Source organism: Polypterus senegalus, chromosome 11 (genome assembly GCF_016835505.1).
Source record: "Polypterus senegalus isolate Bchr_013 chromosome 11, ASM1683550v1, whole genome shotgun sequence".
Lineage (NCBI taxonomy): Eukaryota > Metazoa > Chordata > Cladistia > Polypteriformes > Polypteridae > Polypterus > Polypterus senegalus.
The window spans coordinates 53,682,226-53,709,622 of NC_053164.1; the positions used below are offsets into that span (position 1 = coordinate 53,682,226).

General features: G+C 38.7%; 1 protein-coding gene across 1 annotated transcript in view; it reads left to right on the forward strand.

The window, feature by feature from the left end:
• Positions 1-24,359, forward strand: part of LOC120538993 — a 35,849-nt gene extending 11,490 nt beyond the window's left edge. Inside the window, exons 3-7 of the mRNA XM_039768652.1 lie at positions 4-345; positions 8,582-8,717; positions 19,699-19,724; positions 20,368-20,432; positions 23,184-24,359. Coding sequence (XP_039624586.1) covers positions 4-345; positions 8,582-8,717; positions 19,699-19,724; positions 20,368-20,432; positions 23,184-23,297 — 683 coding nt within the window. The 3' untranslated portion in view covers positions 23,298-24,359. The remainder of the gene's footprint in view (positions 1-3; positions 346-8,581; positions 8,718-19,698; positions 19,725-20,367; positions 20,433-23,183) is intronic.
• Positions 24,360-27,397: the final 3,038 nt, after the last annotated feature.

Consider the following 27,397-nt stretch of genomic DNA (forward strand, 5'->3'; position numbering starts at 1 on the left):
CAGCTTGTCATAACCATACCCGAATCACTGTAAGCAAAGCTCCCAAACTTGGCGGTGAAATGACACTTTTCTGTATCAGCTGTCAAGATGGCCAGATCCTAGGAAAAGGCTTTAACTGGACCTTCAATGGACAGCCAGTGAAGACGGCATCCGGTGTTGACAAAACCAAATCAGTTTTGCTCCTAAAGAAAATTGACGACAAGCATGTGGGCAAGTGGGGCTGCATGTCTGCAGATGACCCATCTCAAAATGCTGAGTACTGTCTGCAGCTGATATTGGGAAATGAGGAACAAGAATACACAACACAACAGGCCATCCAAGTGACAAAAGACAGAGCTGAAAATGGTGAGCAGCAATGCATTGTGAAGTAAGACAATGGAAAGGTTATTCTCAGTTGAACAACTTCTACCATTTGACTTTATGAATTACTAATACCTCTTCTTCTGTCTCCTTTGAGTAATACCTGTACTGTACAGGCCCTAAAACACTTTGCATCAATAACAATAGAAAATTAGAATGGTAAAAACTTTGTGAGGAGACCAGACCATCCACCCCAACATGCTTGTTCATTCTGTTCATCTACTGTAGATCAGGGGTTCTCAACGTCGGCCCTGGGGACCTCCTGACGCTGCAGGTTTTTGTTCCAACCAGCTTCTGTTTTTAATTGAACTCCTGGGCTATTTAAGTGAACTGTTATTTCCCCAAGTTCTGTGTTTAGGGAACAATATATTAATTAGAAAACTAAGTTTGCTAAAAAAAAAAAATATTAAAATGTACCAAGCAGTTATATAGGAATAATGTATTTTTTTTCTTTTTAACAGTATTTTCATCTTGATTTTCATTCTATTTTTCTAGGTGTTTTAATTGTTTAATTAATCCATTATTTACTAATTAGTGGGTCTGACTCTAAAGTAGCTGCAGCCTTTGATTATTCAGTGTTGTTTGCCTGGGTGTCTGCTCTGCTCGTTTTAAGTTGTCATTATTAAGATACAATGAAGGGGGGAAAACTGCACAGAGAAAGGGCAAAGTAAAATGAAATCAACAAAAGAGAGTTAAGCATTTAAATCTATAGCAAAAGCATAAATATTTATAAATATCGTATAAATGTAAAAATCATGCTGCTATGCTTTTGTCGATTAAAAGAAAAAAAATACCAGCTAATTCAATGAGATCAGTGCTATGAGGTGTTGTCACTGATTAGGAATCTGGTTGGAACAAAAACCTGCAGCCACAGGGGGTCCCCAGGACTGACGTTGAGAACCCCTGATCTAAATTGTCCAAAATAACATCATGTCATGCTTTGAAGGTCCTAAAGTCCTACTTAAATCTCAATGTTCTTCCACACATTGCATTTGTGTTGCGGCTTACCTTAGGTGGACTCCTTTGGTACACTGGTTTGTGCTGCTGGTTTACTGCCCCAGAGGGCCCAGTCTGCATGTTCTCCCAACTGTCTGTTTGACTCTTTGGGTCTGCCTGAGTGTATCAGTGTGAGCCCATCATAGGAGGTATGCAGGACTGGTTTCTGCTGCCAAGATAGACTTCAGCCCTGCCATGACCTTGAACTGGTTTGAAAATGGATAGATGGTTCCCTGTCATGTGAAAACAGATGTATATTTTTCCATGCTTTTCCTTTGTCAGAATCTCTACAAATGATTAATTTGTTCCTGTTTTTGAATCTTTGACTCTCCCAGTGATTTACGCACACACTTTACACATCACAATTACTTTCTGTCAGCTGCTCTTAAAAAAAATATATTGGAGGGCATGAAAATGAACATGCAATATTAGCAGCCATCTGCATCTCCAGCTGTACAAGAACTTTATATATTTTTAGAAACACTCTGTTGTAAATGGGCAGTGCACTGCTAAATGCTGCTGCCTTCCAGCAGAAAGTCTGGCTTCAGATCCTAGCTGTGTCACTGTCACCGTGGAGTCTGTATGTTCTCTCAGCATCAGTGACTCTCAGATGACTCTCAAGTGTGTAATTGTGTCCAAGATAACACAACATTCTCATCCAAATTGTTATAATGCTCTAAAGCGAGGGTGTCCAACTCCAATCCTGGAGGGCTACAATGGCTTGAGGCTTTCATTCTAAGTATTTTCTTAATTTCTAACCAGTTTATGCTTTCGCCTTATTTGTAACTGACTTGCTATTTAAGACAACAAAGCCCTTAACTGTTTCTTTTTTCCTTAAATTAGCAGTCAAAGAAAAATGAGACACAAAGTGAGCTAACACATGACCAGCTAACCTGCATCCATCATACGGTATATGAAAATATACTGTAGAAAGCTGAAGGTCTCAGTAATGTCGATTTGCTCAAGTCCATAAAATAAACCTCTTAGAAAAAAGAAAATCAACCATTATGGAAATGTCTGCTGTGGCAGAATGAGAGCCCCAACAAAGTCATGGAATTACTGTAAATAACAGGTTTAATTAACAAGAACCATCATCTAATTAAGAAACTGGTTGGAGAGAAGTAGGTTGGAGTTAGCCGGTCATCTGTTGGCTCACTTCACATCTCATTTTTGTTTGGCTGCCATTCCATCCTCTTCCACTTATCCAAGGTTGGGTCGCGGGGGCAGCAGCTTGAGCAGAGAGGCCCAGACTTCACTCTCCCCAGCCACTTCTTCCAGCTCTTCCGGGGGAATCCCAAGGCGTTCCCAGGCCAGCTGGGAGACATAATTCATCCAGCGTGTCCTGGGTCTTCCTCGGGGCCTCCTCCCAGTTAGACGTGCCCGGAACATCTCACCAGGGAAGCGTCCAGGAGGCATCCTGATCAGATGCCTGAGCCACCTCATCTGACTCCTCTCGATGTGGAGGATTAGCGGCTCTACTTTGAGTGCCTCCAGGATGACTGAGCTTCTCACCCTATCTTTAAGGGAAAGCCCAGACACCCTGCGGAGGGAACTCATTTTGGTCGCTTGTATTCGTGATCTCGTTCTTTCAGTCACTACCCATAGCTCATGACCATAGGTGAGGGTAGGAGCGTAGATCGACTGGTAAATTGAGAGCCTTGCCTTATGGCTCAGCTCCTTTTTCACCACGACAGACCGATGCAGAGCCCGCATCACTGTGGACACCGCACCGATTTGCCTGTCGATCTCACGCTCCATTCTTCCCTCACTTGTAAAGAAGACCCCGAGATACTTGAACTCCTCCACTTGGGGCAGGATCTCGCCCCCAACCCTGAGAGGGCACTCCACCCTTTTCCGGCTGAGGACCATGCTCGGATTTGGAGGTGCTGATTCTCATCCCAGCCGCTTCACACTCAGCTGCGAACCGATCCAGAGAGAGCTGAAGATCACGGCCTGATGAAGCAAACAGGACAACATTATCTGCAAAAAGCAGTGACCCAATCCACCAAACCGGACCCCTTCAACACCCTGGCTGCACCTAGAAATTCTGTCCATAAAAATTATGAACAGAATCAGTGAAATTGGCTGTCATTTAAAAAAAAAATAATTCAGAGAACAGAGTTTTGAAAAACACTGCAATTAAAATGAAGAGAACAGAAGTCCATTAACAGCAGAAAATTGGTCCTTGGTGAAGAAAGTGGCAGGAAGGCCCTCCATGATCAGAGTTGGACACCCCTGTTCTAAAGGACTGGTGTCCTTGCCTTGCCATTGCAACCCTGAACTAGATTATGTGAATGTCATCTTCTAAACTAAGAATTCATATAAGCATTGGCCATTTAAGACATTCTATAGCTTCCCAGTCTGAATGGTCTGTCTTATCTTTTCACTTTACCATCCATAAATATCATGAGTGCATAATCCAGTTTTATGATGAAAGGAGGCATTCGGCAAGCATCAGGGTCAGTTTAGTGGCATTGATTAACCAAACAACCACCTCTTCAGGGTATGACAAGAAGAGCAGAACAGCAGTAGACAGTCACTCACAGACAACTGGTAAACACATAAACTTCAACAACAACATTTATTTCTCTACCACATTTTCTTATATGAGGAGATTTCAAAGTACTTTACAAATAGTAAAATAAAAAAAATGATCACTGCAAAATATAAAATATGGAAAAGCAAATAAAAGGCAAAAGTGACATATTACCAATAGAATGAAAATTATGCTAGAACTGAAATTTGGGAGTTTATAAGTCTCTAACGGTTCTAAAAGGGAACATTAAGGTTCAGTTTGATGATACATGCTATGATCAGATGGCTAAGGAGGAGTGGAAAACACAAACTCCAGGTGACGCAGACACTGGCCAAAAGACCACCCAGCCCCACTACAGTTCTCAAAAATGATTCAATTATAATGAAAAGTCAAACAAGTCAAATGAAACCAAACACCAATGGCGGACCCTCAGTAATACGTTCTGTCATTCTTTACCGTCCCTAGTATACTGTACTAGCCGTCCCCCACGGCTCCACCCGTGAAGCAGCGAAACAGGACAAACTTTAAAAATCAAGAAACAAAAAGGTAATCGCCTGCTAAGCGGAGGGAGGCAAGACACACTCCAAAACGCAAAGGTCGACTGACTCCCCACTCCTGATGTCACGCATCCCCCTCCACTCGCCCCACAGCCTCTGTCTCGGATTAGTGCGAATATATCGCTCCTGCAAGCAATCTATGAGCGATGAGTGAAGTTGCAAAATTATAGAAAAAAAAAAGCATGATCTAAATCCATTAAGTAGTTCTTTTGTGAAAAGTGGACAGACATACAGACAGTCAGACAGATGCTGGATTCTATATATATATATATAGAGAGAGATGTTTCTCAGTTTCCTTGTTTTGCTCTTAATTGCAAAACTGGATTGTTAAATGATTTTTGGAGTGCAGCAGGCATTGTTTTTATTATTTTTTTTAAGTTATGTGGAGATATCATCACGCTATTGGCATACTTTGTTCTTTCCAGCCACAAGAGTGGATTTAGAGGTTTTTGCAATGGCATACAGAACACCAGAAAGAAAAAAAACAAATAAGTGATTAGTACCTGGAAAACAAAACATATATATTTAGGAGTGTCTAATAAATGAATTATAAGAAACAGCTAAATCTGCAGCTGAGTAGAGGCCCAAAGTTTAAAATATGCAATCATGTAGCATTAACTTTAATAACCTGTAATACATGAACTATTAATAAATGATCAAAATGTACAGATTTTAAGTGTTTTTAGCACTGAACTGTTCTAGCTTGACATACCACTGTTAAAACACTTCAGATTGTTGGTGCTTCAAATCTTCAACGTCTAGCCATTGTTCAAAGATCAGAGAATAAAATGAGCGATGTACTGGGACAGGCATTCCAGAAATATAGGAACGTGGAGCATCTGAGAAAATTAAGCACATTTTAAAATCAGACCTAAAAGAGACAGACAGGCAATGTAAGGATGCTGATACAGGTAAAATGTGATCAAATGTTCTTTTGTTAAGATTCTGGCTGTTCCATTTTGAGCAAGTTGCAGGCAATTTATATTTTTTATTGGTAGTCCTGATAGGAGTGCATAACAGTAATGTAGCCGGCCAAAAGCAAACTCCACACAATGACTCGGCTGAGATTCCAACTTGGCCTCGAAAAAGAACATGAACTTTTTCACGCAATAGATCTGGAGTTGACGTAGTACTGTGTATGTATAGGGATCAATGCTGACTGAAGCCCATATGGAGCCCTATGCACCCCTTTATTGACCAAAATAGCGATAATCTGTGCCCAGAAGTGTAGCATGGAGCTCTGGGCCCAATACATGGGCAGTCTCTGTTGGCCCCTTCCTCTCGATCCATGTCTGTCACACGTCCTTTTCATTCCAGGCTTCGCATGCGCCCCCCTCATTTTTCCCCACACTACAACACCCAGGTCGGTGTCCATAGCTTGGATGATTCGCAGGGTGAAGTAGAAAGATCTGGAGTGCATGCGACACTTGACTTACCAAAATGACAACCCTCACTGTCCATAGTGCAGGCATAACAAAAAGGCTCAAACTGCACACCGCTTGAGTTACATAAAGAGCTCGCCTCAACATCCAAAGCTTGTGCCCCTTGACTTTTAAATACGCCACCCCTTGGGTGTCAGCACCTTAGGCAGCTAACTATGTCGCCTAATGGGCTGACCAGCTCTGACAGGGATTGTGGACTGTGATTGTCTGAAATCATCATGGCTGCAATCTGGCATTGTCCATCTGTAGCCTTCATTACAACAGAGAGGTATGTTAAAACTCATCAATCAAAAATGAAGGTCAACAGCACAGACATTACAGCTTTGGGCTGTTCTATCAGCAGGTTGTTGCTAAATAAAATAACTTTTCTCAAGTGAACCAACATCCTAAGGCAAAGTACAAGTACAGAGTTAAAGCAAAAACAGACTTTTTCTTTCTGTATAGCAGTAGATGGCGGAGAGAGCTGGCGTCACTAACTCCAATTTTGAAAAGCCCCTGTTGGCTGCAGGTTTTCTTTCTCTTTTGTTAATTAGTGACCCATTTTTGCTGCTAATTAACTCTTTTCTCTTCAATTTAAATGTCTTTTTTATTTTAAAACGCAGTCCTTGCATCATTTTTTCCTTAAACAGAACCCAAACAGAAATGAGCTGGGATGTGAGCCAACAGAGGGCCAGCTGAATCGGGACCTCAAACTCCAACCAATTTCTTAATTAGAAGCCAATTCTTGTTGTTAATTCAACTTGTTATTAAATTCTACGGCTTATTGGTGCTATCATTCTGCCTCAGCAGACATTTCCAAAACTGTTCATTTTCTTTTTTCTATGAGCATTGTCAAAATGTGTTGTGGATCTGAGCAGATCAACACTCCTGAGACCTTCACTTGGTAGTCTTCATTTTCAGATATTGCATGAGGGACACAGGTTAGAGTGTTGGCTCGTTTTGTATCTCAATATTGTTTGGCAACTAATTAAGGAAAAAAGAAACAATTAACTGGTCTGAGTCTTAAATAGCAAGTCAGTCAGTTAAAATGAAGGGAAAAGAGTTAATTAGCAGCAAAAAAAGTGGTCACTAATTAAGCAAAGGGCTAGAATGAAAATCTGCATCCTCAGTAGCTCTTCAGGATCGGAACTGAAGACATCAGCTCTCTCTGCCGTCTTGTGGTCGCTTATAATTATTTAACAGGATTAATGAGTTTTGTAGGAGAGTTTGGGGTACAACGCCTTCAAGATGAAAATTCAGAATACTTTTTTTAGCCAACATCACTCTATACTTTCATATATATATTGGTTAAGAAACTAAATGAATTTGTTACAATTCAGTCTTGTATAACTCATCCAGTTCTTTTTGACTTTTGACATACTTTTAAGCATTATTGCTGTGGTGAATGCCATTTAAAATATTAAATGTTATGAAATCTGACTATTGCTCTGATGGTCCAGTCAACTGGGATCATAATGGTTCCTTTGATGTCTTGGTCCTTTCTGTTGAAATCAGTCTGTAGAGCAGGGGTCCCCAACTCCAGTCCTGGAGAGCCTCGGTGGCTGCAGGTTTTCATTCTAACTCTTTTCTTAATTAGTTACCAGTTTTTTGCTGCTAATTAACTCTTTTCCCTTCATTTTAATTGACTTGCTATTTAAGACTCAGACCACTTAATTGTTTCTTTTTCCTTAATTAGCAGCCAAACAAAAACGAAATACAAAATAAGCCAAAACAGGACCAGCAAATTGTGTCTGAAAATAAAGAAAGACAGTGCTGTTATAAAAGAGGAAATCAACAAATTCGGAAATGGATGCTATTGCACAATAAGAGCAGCAACAGGCAATGGAATTAAAGAACAGATTTAATTAACAACAAGAATCAGAACCTAATTAAGCAACTAGTTGGAGTTTGAGGCCCTGCCTGACTTTGCTGGCCTTCTGTGAGTTGACTCACTTCACATTTAATTTCTGTTTGGGTGCCATTTAAGGAAAGAAATGAAACAATTCAGAGGAAGGATGAAGAAATTCAGGGGAACCAATTTTAAAATACAAGTCAATTGAAATGAAAGGAAAAGGAGTTAATTAGCAACAAAAATAGGTCACTAATTAATAAAAGGGTTCTAATGAAAAGCTGCAGTCGCTGGGGCCCTCCAGGTCTGGAGTCGAGGACCCCTGCGGTAGAGCACGTTGGGCTCATTACCTAGCTACTCTCTCTTAACGGACCTACCATACAAGTGTCCAACACATCACTGTGTTTAGCTGCATTAGGCTTGCTTTTTAACTTACTAAGTTGTAGCAGTAACTGCGTGGGTCACGAGCTTGCTATGAAGACACTTGCCACATTTCTAAGATGGGTTCGCTAACATCAACATTTATTTATATAGCACATTTTCATACAAAAAAATGTAGCTCAAAGTGCTTTACAAAATGAATAGAAAAATAGAAGACACAATAAAAAATAAACATAAGTCAACATTAATTAACATAGAATAAGTAAGGTCCGATGGGGTGGACAGAAAAAACAAAAAAAAACTCCAAAGCTGGAGAAAAAAATAAAATCTGTAGGGATTCCAGACCAAGAGACCGCCCAGTCCCCTCTGGGCAACATGGAGTTCGATAGCTTCTTACACTGACCTGAAATTGATAATTAAATGAAACAGTCTAACAAATATTACTCTGAATAAATGTTTTAACCATCTTTCACCTTTGTAGGTGCAGATCATCACCAAAGACATCGAATTGAATACTTGTGGATGACGACATTGGTAGGGGCTGCCTCAGTTTTACTAGTGGCGGTGGTAGGAGTGATCTTCTTGATACGTCTTCAGAGGAACAAGAAGAGGCTCAGGTAGACTTGACATTAAACATTTTATTCTAAAGTGGCTCCTTCTGCCTTTGGGTAAGCATCATTGCAAAAGACATGAAATAATAGGTCACTGTGCTGTGAAGTTCCCAGTTGTTTTAAACATTAATTTTCAGATGAGAGATTATCTCGCGAGCACAGCCAAGTGGTTTGTGCTTCTGTCTCACAGTTTCAGGACTCCAGCCCAGGCACAACTTGCATTTACGTGCCACCTTCCTTGTGTGGTTATGTTCTTTTCTCATGTACTCCAGTTTCTACCCACATCTTAAAAATGACCATGTTACGGTATACGGCTTGTATGATTAAATGTGCATTGTAAAGGACAGCCATCCCATCTGTCAAAATTCGAGTTTAAATTTAATGTGACACATATTTACATCTCCTTAGAAAGGTGACTGTGATACAATATCAACAAAAAGATACTAAAAAAATACATGAATGCATAGAAACAAATACATAGAATTATATTATGGATATATATTATGGAATATAATGGATGTCACTTAAATTAGTTTATAAAAAATATTTGTCCGAAATGATTATTTTATATTTTCCAAATTAGTGTGTCAATAGTTAATAGCATGCTTTAGAGTTCTAGACAACCATTTTGCATTATTTTTGAAAGTATCCCCACTTTTTAGAATTTTTTACATTTTTTCTGGGGGTCTCCAGTTTTGCTGCTGGATCGCCACTGTGACCACACGTTTTCATTGTAACCCTTTTCTTAATTAGTGACCACTTTTTGCAGCTAATTAACTCTTTTTCCTTCATTTTAATCGACTTGTTATTTAACTCTCAGACCCCTTTACTTTTTTTTTCCTTAATTAGCAGCCAAACAATAATGAAATACAAAGCAAGCCATCACTAGTCCAGCAACATAGTTGTTGAAAAGAAAGAAAAACGAAAGCCTCAGTAATGTTTACTGCTCAGGTCTCCAAATCATTTTGACAGTGTTCTTAGAAAAAAGAAAAAAACGGTTTTGAAAATGTCTGCTGTGGCAGAATGAGATCCCCAGCAAGTCGTAGAATTAAATGACAGGTTAATTAATTAACAAGAACTGGCTTCTAATTAAAAAAATTGGTTGGAAGGAAATTGGTTGGAGTTTGAGGCCCCAACTTAGCTGATCATCTGTTGGCTCACTTCACATCCCATTTGTGTCTGGATGCCATTTAAGGAAAAAATGAGGCAATTAAAATGTAGGGAAAAGAAGGTAATTAGTAGCAAGAACAGATCACTAATTAAGAAAAGCATTAGAATGAAACCTCCAGCCATAGCAGCGCTTCAGCAGTGTTGCCAGGTTCATGGTTTTCTTGCCCAATTGGGCTTTTTTTGATTGTCATTGGCAGGGAAACAAAATCAGACATTGCGCCCCAGGAATCAAGCTACCTGAACTATTCTGTAACATTTCCATAATTATTTGCCGTTCAGATGCTGATCTTTCTGATCATAACATAAGTCATTAACTCTTTCAGGGCTGAATATTTTTTCCAAAAAACTCCAAGAAACTAGTGCACACAATGCACTAGTTTCACACATAAATCAACATAAAACATCTGTTGCTACGTGCTGTGGCTGCTGTTGGCGCCTATTTGGCATTTCTGGCAGCAGTGGTTGCACAGGGGCAGCTTGATGGAAAGCAGGAATGCACGGCGGGCCGATGGTGGCGGTCGCAGTGTGACGCAATGTGGTTTGTATCTCTTGTCATCATAAGTGGTGGTCCTCCTAGACGAATGCTGCTGTAAGCATATCAGCTACACAAACGTGTTCAGCACTACGATCAGCTCGGGACCAATAGGCTGATGCTGGTACAGTCACTTTTGTTTTTGATATAAATCTCTAGATCACTTGCATCAACCTCGGAGTCAGAAAAGTCAGCATTTTGAGCTACATTATTTGTATGAAAATGCGCTATATAAATAAATGTTGTTGTTGTTGTTGATTCAGCGATAATACAGAAAATGTCCATGGAGTATTTTGCTTTGCACATTTGTTTTAGTCTCGCCAGATGCTAATGCCATTTTAAAGGCTGTTTGCTCTTCCCTACTCATTCACACACTGGGAATCGAAATCAAATCAACAAAGCTACGTAACTTTCCTTCAAGCAAAGAGATTCAAACTAAAAAGTCATGATGAGTTTTGTATCAGTTTACCGCCGATTACCATCCTCTACCCCTGAATTTTGACAAAAGTCAACATCAGCCTTGAAAGAGTTAAGATAGTAATTGAGAAGAATTCATAATTAATTGCAAAATTACTGTATTTGATGGTTCCTTGAGAGTGCCTCTTTCTCTTGCATGATTGGGCTCAAAAACTAATCAGCACATTGTCATCTTAAGTTTAGTGTTTGGTATTTTGCTTTAGACCATCCTCAAAAAACTGACACACAGACAGACACACACACAGAAACAGACACACATTCATCATTGAGATCTCGATATTTTCAGTATCAGGGGACTTTACAATTCAGAGATCCGTTGAAACCAGAGATCAACATTTTTGACAAATCTAAAGCTTTGACTCTTCCCCCATAGATGATAGGTTATGGTAGGGAAGGGCGCAAAGCAAAAAATTGGTTTTCCTGGGTTGATGTTTTTTGGGCTAATTTAAAAAAAACAACATGGTGTTTTGGGCTATTTTTCCAACCCCTCTCCAATGAATTTTTTTACCATGTGTTTTCATCTGTCTGGTACCCTGCAATTCACACTTCAATTATGTTCCTTACCATTCTAAAATACCACCCCCATATATATATATATATATATATATACCCATTCTATTACTTTTTCTCAAAGAGATAACTCGAGCTTTGGCATGTTCCTATTCCCTCACACTGCTCCCTGCTTTCACATGTGTCATTTTGTCTATCTCCGGTGTTGGGCTATTTGTTTGGGCAAATTCGTTATTTTTGGGTTATACATTTTTTAGGAATCTGGCAACCCTGCACTCCAGGGACCTAATTTGTAAATATTTACATGGATACGTAAACTAAACATAATCTATAAAACCTGGCACATGCACATGTCTATGCAATTTACTGGGTACAAATCAAAAACACCTAGTAAATGTGCGCTTGTGAACACGCATTGATGCTAATCAATCTCATACATACTGTATGCAATCACAACACTGCAGATGTTCATTGGCTGGTACAGCAGGCTACCACCTGACCCGTCGAGACCCCCACCTCCTGCATTCAACAGCATCCACATGCACTCCGCCACTGAGCATTCAAAATGATGCACAGCATTATTGTACCTTTCCTCTGTGTTCTAGCAGTCCGGCGAGGTGCCAGAGTCTAAGCGGGTAGCTGTTGTTACCTGGCACAGGTAATGACATGATGTTGACACAACAAATATTACTAAACATATGAAAAACTGAGGTCTGCCAAAGCTAGTTTGCCTCAAATTAAACCAATCACTGGCTGACCGAGGCCATGGAGACATGATGTTTGTCAGCCTCATCTGGGCATCACATATGACTTGTGCGTTAAGGGAATGTAACAGATGACAGTTAACAAAAATAGATTCAATAAACAAAAATAGATTCACTTGCTGTTATTGCAATATGAGTGCAGTAAAGTGACCCGATTGCAGTTGGAGAACCAGACACTGGTGTAAATTGTGTTTTAATGTTGGCAAAAATGTTATGTTTTATGAATGTTCATGCCAACCATAAAAAAACTGGACATAGTGCCTCCTCAGCTCAGCTAATGGCTTCCAGTAATGCAGGCATGACACAATAAAGCTTGGCGGATATATTCCTGACCTAAACTGACAAAAAAACTACAAAAGTTCTTGAGGGGAAATGAACAGAATTGGCATTTTAAAAAAAAACTAAAATGCAGTCTGTGCATCATATTCAACACTTTTGAGGTTTAATTTTTGCCACATTAACATACAATAATGTCTCAGAGATCTGAAATATTATAATTTATATTACTGAGCCATTATTATAATAATTTGTGCAAGTCCTCATTTAGGTTGTTTAGGCTGCACTTTCCTGCTTGTCATCATTTTTGTTTCTCTGAAATGTTGCATATGCATTGGTCACGTGGAAGAAATCAACATATTATTCAAAGAAAGAAACTTATCTTCTACTAACAAACTTGATAAAACCTCCGAGTCAGAAACCAGGTGGGCATCTTAAATTATCCCTTCAGCAAATGCCAAAGATGGAGCTTTCATCGCAGTAGTCCGTTACAGAATGGCCAGAAAAATAAGGATAGAGGTCTACTTCATAAACACATGAATTTACAGAACAGTGCTGATTAATGCATACATTTACTCTGATTGGTTCATTGGCTTACACACAAATAACTTATTGAAATAAAAGTCTCTTCTATTACACTCTTGTTCTTCTTATATCTTTAGAGTCAGCTATTATCCTTTTAATTTCTATGTATGTGATAACTGTCCAGTCTTGTTATTTATAGGACATCTGCTGATCTCTTAATCATCTCGTGGTACACTTTGTGCATTACATCATCCTTCTTCCTAGTACATTCTTGCCTTTATTCACTTAACCATTTCAGTAGTTCTCTTCATGACATTTCTAAAATAAATGCTTATATATTTCAATGTGCAGTACAGACCAAAATACTTAACTATTGTTACCTTCAAATTATTCTCTCACAGTCAGAGTTGCTGTAAATATGCACACACTACCCCCATCAAGTTTTCTTTTATAAATCCCAATGCTGGCATGGAAAATTACATATGCACATTTCAAGCAGCTTTTTGTGTATATGTAAGACTTATACATGAGGCCTCAGGACTGGACTTGGGGACCCCCGCCTTTGATTTTTGTGCAGTACATTTCAGTACTCTGCTAAGAGTATTAAAATAGAAGAATGTGAACCAGATTCTGCATTGTAGAAACAGGAGCACAAAATTAACCTGGGACTGAACAAGCATCGACACACAAACTCCATCTTAAGAGTGACGGCATTTAAGGGCTCAAATTTGTCGGGCATATGCAACCTTTCCAACATCAGCAAATCTGCATAAGTAAGGAATGAGCGAGGATCCACTGTGGAGTGAGGAGAATGTTAGCACACAAGACTGCACTTCCCCAGGGGAGATACAAATGGCACAACACCAAGGTCCTCAGAGCACTGGCAAATATCTTGGAGCAGGAAAGATGGAAAAAGCAGCAGACCAACAGAAGCCCTGTTTCACCCATCCACTTCATCACGGATGTGGAGAAGTCACCATTCACCAAGAAAACCAAGAAGAGCCTCCTGCAGATGGCGCAATCATGGGAGATGGAAAGGAAATTATTCTGCACACAGGCCATCCACACAATCCTAAGGTCCAACGTGAATATATGGTCTGAGGATTCAAGAGGATTATAATAGTAATAATTCTTTGCATTTTTATAGTGCTTTTCTCACTACTCAAAGCGCTCAACAATTGCAGGTTAAGGGCCTTGCTCAATGGCCCAACAGAGTAAAGTCCTTATCCTGCTCTGACTAACAGTCCCATGGCAAGATGGTTGCTAGGAGGCCTCAGAAGGGAAAGCCAGCAAGTATGAAGATCTGACTGAAGCATGTATGGAAAAAGAGTAGCAGGCTTCATTATTCCTTGAAAAGAATGGCTATAGGGGTTTCCCCACCACAGTCCATGTGGAAAACACTCATGGTTTTTGACTAATTGACTGACTGACACAGACAGGCAGACAGAAATTCACAAGACGAGGGAAGCAGCACAAAGAGCCTTATGTTGGCTTTCGAACACGAGACAAAGCCAGAAGGCTGCCCATCCACCAACTGGAGTGTATCGTGGTTCAGTGTCAAAACATATGAGGAAAGTAGAAAGCCATCTGATGACATTTTCTGGTGACTGAAAGCAGCAACCATAAGAACCTTCTCATACTGTCTTCAGGGTAAAGTCAGATTAATTCAAGAGTATGCTAGAAGAATATGTACTCCTGCATATCTGAAAGATACACTGTATTGATAACAAGGGAAAATAATTAAATGCTTAGCATGACAAAAGGAAGACAGACTATCATCGAGTTTGATATTTTCATTTTAATGCCATTTTACATTTGCCACTATAAAATTTGATTAATTGTTCTAAAAGGTTTTAGTATTTGCAGGAAATACATCTCATTATGAGGGCTAAACTGATCCTACTTCAAGAATTTCAGAAATTTTCATGAGAATGTTAAGCTGACCATGACCAGGCCTCTCTAATACAAATATATCTCCTCTTCTGAAGGAGAGCTATCAGCACACAGGTTTAGTGGACATGGCTGAAAACATTTTTTCAAAGTACCTAAGGTCCATGAACCTGAGAAGGGTCACAGAGAAAGAGAGATTTAAGCCCCTAGGTCCCCAAAGAACCATCATATATCATCCAAATGGAGATGTTTTGGTATGTTACCTCCTCAGAAATGGCTGTCCTGACAAGAGTTCTCCCAGAGCAAGATGTAAACTTCTCCATAAACTTGCATCATCTAGGGGTCTGTCAATCTCTGTCTTTTTAGCAAAGGTCAAGCAATGTTCATGATGCCACGGTCAAAAACACATGAAACAAAATGTTATGCAAGTATGTGGACCAAAGCAAAAATACCGTTCACTGCTAATAGTGTAGCATAATGGTTAAGGCTATGGACTTCAAAACCCTGAGCTTGTTGGATCAAATCCCACTACTGACACTGTGTGACCATGAGCGAGTCACTTCACCTGCCTGTGCTCCAAATAGAAAAAAACAAACATAAGAAATGTAATTAATAGTATCTCAAACATTGTAAGTTGTGAATGATAAAGTGTCAGACAAATAAGTAACAATTTAAAGCTGCAACTTGTTCCAGAAAGCAGGGTGAAAGTTTCCCCCTTAAAGCAAACAGCGTATTCCACACTCTGCAACCAACAGCAAAGCATAGTGGTAATGGAGGCACAGCCTAAAGAGGGTTTTTGTCATCGACACCTCATGATTCACCATCACTGAAAGAATCATCAATGCTGTTCCACTTCAAATGTGTAATTTTTTTTCAAGCATTTTACTGAATTTATTAAAAGCAAATAACATTCCATACAAGCAAGACAAATTTTACAATACTAAGTTCACATTAAATCAACCCCCACCCATGAGAAAGAGTGCTAGGCCAACGGAGGAAAACTTTAAAGTAGGAAAAATAAATCTCTCTATTATATACTGTAATAAAATCTTGGGACAAGACGAGGCTTTTTCAGAGAGCCAAGACGAGACATTTTCAGAGAGATAATTGAGACAAGACTTTGTGCCAAGAGATTAATTGAAAACCTAACAGAGCAGGTTAGAGATTATGAAAGTACTAAAATTCAAAAGTCTCAAAAAACCGATAGTAAAGATCACATTAGCGCTAACAAACGGAAATTACTCAATGAAATAACTGAAAAGCGAAAAGAGATTGAATATATAGACATATGTAATATGACAGAGCTACTACAAGTTTAATTTCAAAGAAATCACATTTGTCAGATTTATAATTATGATCACGGAGAAGCAATGCAACATAAAATTGAAAGAGTTAAACGATCGGATGTACTGTGCATCCAGAAAGTATTCACAGCGCATCACTTTTTCCACATTTTTTTTATGTTATAGCCTTATTCCAAAATGGATTAAATTCATTTTTTTCCCCCAGAATTCTACACACAACACCCCATAATGACAACGTGAAAAAAGTTTACTTGAGGTTTTTGCAAATTTATTAAAAATAAAAAAACTGAGAAATCACATGTACATAAGTATTCACAGCCTTTGCTCAATACTTTGTCGATGCACCTTTGGCAGCAATTACAGCCTCAAGGCTTTTTGAATATGATGCCACAAGCTTGGCACACCTATCCTTGGCCAGTTTCGCCCATTCCTCTTTGCAGCACCTCTCAAGCCCAATCAGGTTGGATGGGAAGCGTCGGTGCACAGCCATTTTAAGATCTCTCCAGAGATGTTCTAATGGATTTAAGTCTGCGCTCTGGCTGGGCCACTCAAGGACATTCACAGGGTTGTCCTGAAGCCACTCCTTTGATATCTTGGCTGTGTGCTTAGGGTTGTTGTCCTGCTGAAAGATGAACCATCACCCCAGTCTGAAGTCAAGAGCGCTCTGGAGCAGGTTTTCATCCAGGATGTCTCTGTACCTTGCTGCAGTCATCTTTCCCTTTATCCTGACTAGTCTCCCAGTTCCTGCCACTGAAAAATATCCCCACAGCATGATGCTGCCACCACCATGCTTCACTGTAGGGATGGTATTGGCCTGGTGATGAGCGGTGCCTGGTTTCCTCCAAACGTAACGCCTGGCATTCACACCAAAGATTTCAATTTTTTTCAATTGAGAATTTTGTTTCTCATGGTCTGAGAGTCCTTAAGGTGCCTTTTGGCAAACTCCAGACAGGCTGCCATGTGCCTTTTACTAAGGAGTGACTTCCGTCTGGCCACTGTACCAAATAGGCCTGATTGGTGGATTGCTATAGAGATGGTTGTCCTTCTGGAAGGTTCTCCTCTCTCCAGAGGACCTCTGACAGAGTGACCATCGGGTTCGTGTTCACCTTCCTGACTAAGGCCCTTCTCTCCCGATCGCCCAGTTTAGATGGCCGGCCAGCTCTAGGAAGAGTCCTGGTGGTTTCGAACTTCTTCCACTTAAGGATGATGGAGGCCACTGTGCTCATTGGGACCTTTAAAGCAGCAGAAATTTTTCTGTAACCTTCCCCAGATTTGTGCCTTGAGACAATCCTGTCTTGGAGTTCTACAGACAATTCCTTTGACTTCATGCTTGGTTTGTGCTCTGACATGAACTGTCAACTGTGGGACCTTATATAGACAGGTGTGTGCCTTTCCACATCATGTCCAATCAACTGAATTTACCACAGGTGGACTCCAATTAAGCTGCAGAAACATCACAAGGATGATCAGGGGAAACGGGATGCACCTGAGCTCAATTTGGAGCTTCATGGCAAAGGCTGTGAATACTTATGTACATGTGATTTGTCAATTTTTTAATTTTTAATAAATTTGCAAAAATCTCAAGGAAACTTTTTTCACGTTGTCTTTATGGGGTGTTGTGTGTAGAATTCTGAGGAAAAAAATGAATTGAATCCATTTTGGAATAAGGCTGTAACATAACAAAATGTGGAAAAAGTGTGAATACTTTTCGGATGCACTGTATTAGAAATTCTACAGCCAATAATGGATACAAGTCCATACGTCCAAAAGTATCGCACTTTACACGAGATTTATCTGAAAAACAAGACAAAGAAGTTTTCTTGGATTTCTATATGAATCCAAAAGATCATGCTCACATATATAATAACCAACAAATTGTCAGTGATAATAGATTCGAAAGACGAAGATAACGGACAGAGTTGATATTTGTGCTCATCCAAAAGAACAGCATGATTTGTCGCAATCGGCTGATCCAGGAAATGACTAGCGCGTAGGGCCCGCACGGGGGTTGGTGAGGAAAGCGAGCAGAGGGAAGAGCCCCCTAGTAAATAATTAAATAAATAAACAGAAGAGAACCCACTTCCTCAGTTTAAGTGCTTATTCTAAAATGTTATTGATTAGATCCTGCCAGGTTTTAAAAAAAAGTTTTGCACAGATCCTCTAAGTGCGAATTAGATTTTTTCTAATTTCAAATAATATATAACATCTATTACCTACTAACTTAGAAGAGGAGAGTTAGGATTCTTCCAGTTGAGAAAAATAAGTCTACCTGCCAATAATAAAGTAAAGGCAATTACAGTTTGTCCTTCTCCACTTTAAGCCCATCTGAAAGTACACCAAACACAGCAGTTAGTGGATTAGGAGGGATTGTGACACCAAGGCTGCCTGAAAGGCATTTAAAGATTTTGGTCCAGAATGTTAATTTGGTGCTTGTCCAGAATATGTGGCCCAGTGAGGGTGGAACTTGACTGCATTCTTCACAGGTTGGATCTTTTACAATTTTAAAACGAGGTAGATGTGATTGACAGATGATTTTAAGTTGAATAATTGTATGTTTTGTGTATATGCCGCTTGAGTGAATTCTGTGAGTCGCTGCCTTCCACTCCTTTTCTGAAATGTTGAGTGAGAGATTCTTTTCCCACTGTACTATGGGATCTTTGAAAGGGAGGGACTTTAAAATGTTTTTGTATATTACAGAAATGCTGTCAGAGTCTTCAAGACTGATCAATATTTTTTCCGGAATAGAAATAGGTGGGAGATGAGGAAAATTGGACATGTTTCATTTAGCAAAGTTTCTAATTTGTTTCAAATGTGTATTAAGAAAAATATTAGGCCATCCCTTACATAAGCCAAAGCTCAGGAAAAGCTAGGGCTATGCATCCAGATGATAATAATTCACAATACATGAATGGATCAACATCAGAATGGAGATGGAATTCTGGAAAAGCCTTGTCAAAGTCCACACCTAAAGCCCCTTGTCAGAACGGATTGGAAATGTGCACTTTGTGCCCTTTAACCCACACATGCTACTGATATTAAACAGTTCTGCAGGAAAGGCTAGACTGAAATGGCTCCAGAATATTATTAGGGATCAATCAATAGCTGGAGGACTCATTAGGTTGAAGTTTTTACAGCTGAATGTGGTGTAATTATTGCATCAATTGAACAATTACCCTTGCACAAGTGGCATGATATACTGCATAACTGTTATAATAAAAAGATAAACAACATCAGCATTTTGTGTTATTAGTCACTTGGGGTCACTTCTCTCTTGATAACATTAGTTTTGGTTGAAGATCTAAAAACAGTCACTGTGAAAAATACACGATAATGCAGAAAACCAAATGAAGCATTGAACTGTAAACAAGAGTCGTATAAACCTAGTAGCAAATGTGTGTCAGCATTTTATCTCTAAGGCAAAAGGATGCTGCTCAAAATTCTTGAAAGTTTCCAAGATGAAGATTGTTACCATGAATTGAATGTGCTAAACACCACAATAATCTTTACAATGACCAAAATTCTGTTTGTCTTGCCAACAGGTTGAAGAAAATACAGAATGATCCTGGTAAATATGTTGCTTGATTATACACTGCTTATTATCACACTAGATGTTATTTATTAAGAGACTATACTGAGGGAGTGATGATTAAAATAAACTAATACACTGCAAGGACGGCACAGTGGCGCAGTGGTAGTGCTGCTGCCTCGCAGTAAGGAGACCTGGGTTCGCTTCCTGGGTCTTCCCTGTGTGGAGTTTGCATGTTCTCTCTGTGTCTGCATGGGTTTCCTCCGGGTGCTCAACTTCCTCCCACGGTCCAAAGACGTGCAGGTTAGGTGCATTGGCTATCCTAAATTGTGTGTGCCCTGCGGTGGGCTGGCACCCTGCCCGGGTTTGTTCCTGCCTTGCGCCCTGTGCTGGCTGGGATTGGCTCCAGCAGACCTGTGACCCTGTAGTTAGGATATAGCAGGTTGGACAACGACTGACTGACTAATACACTGCAAGTTAAAAAAGAAAAAGTAATTTTTAGCAAACCAGGCTATCATTTTCTCTCCTTCTACACTAACGCTTTTCTAAAAGTTACTGCTTCTGTTTGGTGGATTTATTGTTATATTAATTAAGTGCTTTTTTCAAGTGTTTCAGGTTTTGGATTTCTTACCCATTACCTACTTAGACACTCACATTAAGGACTTTCCATCTGCTTTTCCAGGGCCTCTAGAAAACACCATGGAATCATCTGCTCCATTGAACCTACCTTCTGAATGTCAAGTCCAGGTAGGAAATCATCAATCATAATGGTGCATGTGATGAGTTTAATATTAATATAGAAACCACACACTGAGACACTAATTATCATGTGAGGTGGAAGGCACAGTGATAAGTTGTCTACTTACTGCTGTAAAAAGAAAATAAAGAATGCACTTAGCTCTGGAAGGAAAACATTTATCAAACATCCTTACTGTACAATACAAACGCTGAAAGGTGAAATGGCTGCTGATGGTATTTTACTTACGACTATTTTAGAAACTTGTTTTTTCGAGTTTTGCTTTTCACGTCCTGTGTCGTCACCATATTTTTGGGATGTGCTGCTTATCTGATCTAGTGAAAGGCAGCTTTTGAGTCGCACAGTTTCACAAAACTAATATAAAAATTTGTTTCACAAAGGCAAATGTGAAGCTCACTAAAAAACAAAAGTTTTTTTTGGAGCTTTTAAAGTTTTTTTGTGGTGTAACTGCACTGTAAAGCCTCGTTCACACTTCACATGTTTACTGGACTTCTTTTCTACATGTCATCTGTCACCTATGAATAAAATCAATCCTATTTATGCTTCTCATTTATATGACTGCGGTGAAGCGTAGCACATTTATGTGGCTGGATGCAAATGTTTCAAACAATGACACACCAAAAAATCCAGTTGTGCCAAAGATGTTAATTGCCCTTTCCAGTGATTCCTGCAGAAAAAGTCGAGAATACGCACTCTGCAAGCACCATGGAGCTTCAAGTTTCGTTTCTGTTTACGATGCATCCTTAGGATTGTGACTGCCAAGATTGTCATTATAATTGACAAAATGGGGATCATACTACCTGTCTGTATGTGACCAAAAAATTAGCCAGCCGATTTTCATTTCTTCTTTGGAGAAATGCTAAATAATAGGCAGATATGCGTAGAATTAATGCATGTAAACACTTCCAGACATGAGCTAAACACCACCTTCTTGTGTCCATGGCACAAATTTTGCTAAAAGTGAAATGCTATTTGTTTCACAGTAATTTTTGATAATTGAAATACTGAATATCTCATGTATCATTTTGCTCCACACTAATTTAGCTCCTTTTTAATGTTTTGTTCTGGTTGATGGTGGGAAGGGTCTGCTAAATAAAAACAGAAACCCTGATCATGCTACTTTTTGCTCAAATGCAAAATTTCAGATATTTCAATTAAACCTGTTATTGTGATAATTTCAGGAAAATTAATTAAAAAACACTGCTCTACAAAATACATAAATAAATACATTTTTGCCCCCATCAAAACTTTATAGACTTGAGAGTTCTGAATCCAAATCTGGCAACAGATTTGCTCTATTGCATGCTGTTTTTCAGAGATTAAGGTTTAAGATAAAAAATGTAAAAATACCAGAGAGAAGAAAAAAAAAAAACTAATTTTTAAAATTACTTTATTCAAAATCAATCAAATTTGAATTGGTCATATATAAATTATACGCATAGCACAATATGCTGTGAAATGCTTAGTTGGTCACCTCCAATGACTGCCTTTATTAAGGATATAATGGGACATAACAATACATGACTTTATATTAAAAAATCATTAATAAAATAACTAATAAATATAATAAAAATGAACAAATAATACTAATGACTCAACAGATAAATAACTTAATGCAAGAGATTGAACAGCAGGGAATCATGTATTGTTCATTCTTTCACATTAAGTTCTTTAAGTGAAGTCACCTTATGTAGTTATTAGTATTAGATTTAAAAATGATAAATTGTTCATGTAATTATTTTAAATATAATTATTACTTACAAAAAGTAGTCACTTGGTCGTTTTTTCCTCTTATAATCCTCTGAAGGTGTTTCACGATGGAATGGCCAACAGATGTCTGCTAACATTGACTTACTACACCTCTCCACTTGAGTGATGTCCTGGTGAACTTCTCCTCATGTTTCTTCTGTGTTCTCAGAGAAACAAAAAATCCAATTGAGAGTATAGGAAATGGTTAGTTAAAGACCTGTTGCACCCACCCATGTGCTAGGTAGGAAGAGAGAAGTTCCTCATAGTTTTTTCAGCCTTTGTATTCTCAAGAAAATGTCTTCAATAAAGGACAGATGAGGATTCTTTTACCATTTGCTTTCTAGTTACTTGGTCAAGATTAAGGATAGATCAGCCCGACCATGCATATTCCTGTACAAAATATTTAAACTTCAACTTTTTCTCTTCTGAACATAATAATGTATCCTTCTAACCTTCTCAAAATGAATTACATGGAAAAAAGGTAATTAAGAGCAAAAAAAAAATGTGTAACCAATATTTGATTTTGGATTGTTTCCACTTCAACTGCAGTAATGTTAAGAACAAGCAAGGCTCACATTTTTTAGCTCAAAATACACTATATATTCTAAACATGAAAAATACGTATGGCATAAAACAAATGTCAGTTATTTTTTTAAAAAGCAACCATTTTTTTCCCATGTTTTTTACTTAATCTGATATCAAGAGGAAACAGTCTGTGGTAAAGAAATCCCAGTTTCAAAAATGTATTCAGTACTACAGTAAATCTCTAAAGTACGATTCTTTTGCACATAAGAATTTTCATGCAAACCAGTGTAATACATTTACTACTTACAAAAAATATATACAGTATACTCTTTTAATTGCGAAAACTAAGCAGAATAAAAAATAAACTCTGGGTTAACCTGATTACATCACACTTCATACTACATAGTCAACCTGTAGTTCTAGAGTTATGACTTGACCTCTAATTCTACGGTGTCTTCCTCTAACAGATTGATAAAGAAGTTGAGTATGCCTCTCTCCGCTTTCAGAAGAAGAAAAGGCCTCCTTATCTTCACCAGGAGTCTACAGACTCAACAATCTATGCTGCTGTGAGAATGAAATAACACTTTTAATTTTAGAGTGTCACCATGTTCTACATTGATAAACATTTCACTTCTGGCTTCAGTATTACATTATCATAATGTGGCCTGAAATGTCTTCAAGTTTCAGCTTCAACAACCTCTCCTTAAACTTGACGGACATGTTTCCTTGAGTGCACATAATTGTACCAAAGTGAACTACCAAGTGTGCAGGTAAAAAGAAACAGCCCATCAGAAAATGACACGTTTTTGGAGTGACAACTGGACAGTTTTTTGTGCACACTGTGTTAATATTTCAACAATGAGCAAAACTGTCAAAATGAGAAAATCTCATGGACATAGTTTTACTAACGGACGTGGCAAAACAGAAATACATCATCAGAGAGCAGAGAAAACCTCATTCTACCTACAAATAATAATGCTAGGGACACCATGGATATTATATTTTCAGAAAATGTGTTACTAGCAATAACCCGTTAGTTGTACCGTTTACAGCAGCATTTGTACAATTCCCCAGTCACTAAAATGTACAAAAACATCATGAGATTTAGGTATAAAGCTGAACTCTTCTCTCACCCTGGAATTCAGTATTAAAATATCAAGGATCCTCTACAAATGAATACATCAAATGGCTGCCGGGTACAACAGACTGTTCCAGATGGCTGCTGCCATTGAACCCCATCACTTCAGCTGGCGGTTTATGCCTTGTCCTGGCGCTGGCCATTTCCATTTAGGTAAAATGAACGTCAGCTTAGCTCAAAAGACTATGAGTGCTCAATTTACCTGAACCCTCTTATACTGATCATATATAAATGAAGTATTTTCTCATAACCAATTGCTTAAGTCATACCTTCAGAGAGCAAAAAAAAAAATAATTATCCAGTACTTGAAAATTTGAGCTATGAAGTTAAGGGTCAAAATTCTGTATATAGAAAGAAAGAATCACAGTAATACTAACTAGAGAAAACCACAGTGCTATTTATCTTTTTTTGACAGCATTGATATCTTAGGCTACACTGATGACAACAGAAATTATAAATTGTGCAGAGGATATTTAATGGCAATAAAGAAACAAATGAATCATGATTCAGGTTTTTTATTTCTTAAAAGGGCATTGGACAAATCAGTAGGCTTCATGTATTGTGTAGTAGTTTCATTTCACAACGGTATATAAGTTAAGCCACAGTCTAGGATTTTCCTGATGACTCTTAGTAGACAGATGAGGAAAAGTTGCTTAAATTGCATCCTTAAATGTTCAGAATTACAAACTTCTAAACTTCCCAGCTGAGTCAGGTGTTAAGAGAATGTAGACAGCAATACATACAATGTGTTCATTGAGCCAACCATCCGTCCATCGACTTACTGTGCTTATAATAAAAGTTGCAGCTGCTAGAAGATGCAACCTAAGCCTCTAAGACAGGTGATGAAGCAAAATCCAGGTGTAGACCGAGCACCAGCATATGACACACTATTTGATATTTTAGATTCTGCAGTCAAACTAACAGATATGGCTTTGAGGTGTGAGAGAAAGGCCAATGAACACAAACAAAAGCCTACAAAGACACTGGAAGAACGTCTAGGCTTGAAGAGAACATAAAAACCTGGGAAACCTGGAGCTGTGGAGTAAAAATGATAATCAATGCACAACCATGAAACTACAATAAAAAAAAGAGACAGAGAGGTTGAGAGCATGCACCGATTATACAGCGTGTTGTCTCACCCACCACACGACAAACCATCTGGATTGGGACCCGGTGTGCAACGGGTGACACCTCAGCACCACACTAAAAAGTGTGGGGTTCTTTTACGGTGGCTGGAGTGCCAATCCTGCCACCAACCCCCAAGTTTTCCCTGTAAGTTGGAGGACCAGCTTACAGGGCTGGATGCAGATTAACGTCATACCCAGGACAAACAATAGACAGTAATTTAAAAAAAGGAAACATAAGCATGCACAAAGAAATAAACACTTAATTGCCCCACGAGGTCTAGTTAAACAGGGCAACTTACATAGCAGGAGTAGATATTTTTTTTTTCCTTACTCACACCACCACCTCCTCCTCCTCCAATATATCATCTCGTTTGAATTTCATCCCTCAACAGGTAAGATCTGCCACTACCTTTCAATATAATTATGCTTGCCTCTGTGAAGATCAGCTACTTATACTTTACTTTAGTGCTTACTTTCTGGCATATCTAGCTTAAGGAGCTACCAGAGAACTAGGTGACCCCATGTTCTTCAATTTTACATTAAACAGTAACACCCCAAGACAGTAAGCTGGGTGCTGGCTTTTCTAAAAGTAAGACATGACTGAGGGGTTTGATTCTTCTCTTTGCTGCCATTTATAGACTAGGGGATGAATAACATGTCTCCACTGAAGCCATGTTCTTAAGGATAAGTTTGGTATTTTTCAGATCAAAGTTGTTTCTTCACAAACATGCCATATATGTATTTGCTATGCAAAACTGTTTTCTAAAGTTAAGTGCTTCTTAGAAATAAAAAAAATATATATCTTGCCTGCAATGACAGTTGATATTGCAGGCCATGGAGCATGGAGCTTACAAACTTACTAAATACGTCCATTTTTCAAGCCAAGGCAGTTGTCAAGTATTGATCTGCGCCTTGTAATTAAATACACACTGTTAAATAGTTCACACTTGTAATTTTTGAATAAAGAAAAAACAAAAGCCAAAATTATGATATTGTGCCATTTTACAAGAAGAGTACAATGATAGTTAAGCACTTAGTCTTCCTGAGCAACAACTTTTCAACCCAACAGACCAAAACATTTTGTGCCACTTGAGAACTCATATCCTTGCCACAACAAAAATAGTGCCAGGAATATACAAGTATTATTTCCAGATCCCTTTTGTTGTCACAAATATGTGCCAGAAACATGGAAGGCACAAATCAGTACTCAACAGCTGTCTTGGCTTGAAAAATGGACATAGAAAAAGCTTAAAAATTAACTATGTGCCCCCTATCCTCCACTGTCAAGTGCTAGTGTGGGCACGACATTTTTTATTTTTTTTTTATTTATAGAAAGGGCTTAACTTTGAAACACAATTTTGCTTGACAAAATGCATATTTACCTTGCTTGTGAAGAAATAACTTTGACTTGAAAAATACCAAACCTATCCTTTAAAATGTCCGATTATTGATTTCAGTTACCTCCACAGCAGGGCATTCTACTTATCTAAAGTGGTTTGAATATAATGGATCAATTTATCAAATAGATGAACTGAAAGAGCTCAGTTATGTCGGGGGGAAAAAGCCAAAACACCTAACTTGGCAAACAAGATAACGGTTTAAAGAAGCTTTGATGGAACAGAGCCTGGATGACTTTCCAGCATTAAAGGAACCATTCATACCAATATGTTAAGAGCATTCTTCTGAAGCACGGCAGGTCATCCATGTGTGAACTCAAGATGAATTGGAACTGAAAACATAGCAAGAAAACCATCCAAAACGCAGAAGCAGACCCACTTTTAAATGGCTGGGGACAAAAAAAACGTTAAAATTGAGAATTTAATGTTCCAAAACAAAGAATATTCAGTGAGTTCGATTTTGTTCTGCCAAGGAGGAATAGTCAAACCTTCCTCCACAACCCTCAAAGAAACTCATGAATAATGACACAAATTGCCCACTTGCAGTTAGTGCTGCTGAGGCCCCAACAAGCTATTTATTGAAGTAGGGTTAATTATTTTTTCACATAGGATTCCTGGGTATTGCACTATTTTGACAGTTATAGAAAGTTACGAGTTGTGTTCTTTCATGGTACTTCTGACTAAAGTTTGCTCCCAAACCTGATGACATTCACACCAACATATCTGATTTGATTTTTTTTTTTATTAATCCCCGAGGGAAAATTGTCTTTTCACCTGACCTTTGGAAGTCAGAGAGCAGAGTCAGCCATTGTACAGCACACCTGGAGAAGTTTTCAAGTTAAAGGCCTTGCTCAAGGGTCCAATGGAGTAGGATACCCTCTGGCAGTAATGGGATTCTGACAGGCAACCTTCCAGATACTAGCGCAGATCCTTAGCCTCAGAGTCATCACAGCATAATATATACAGATATAACTATTCTTAATTGGGTCTATACATCTACTTGAACCACATCAGCTAGC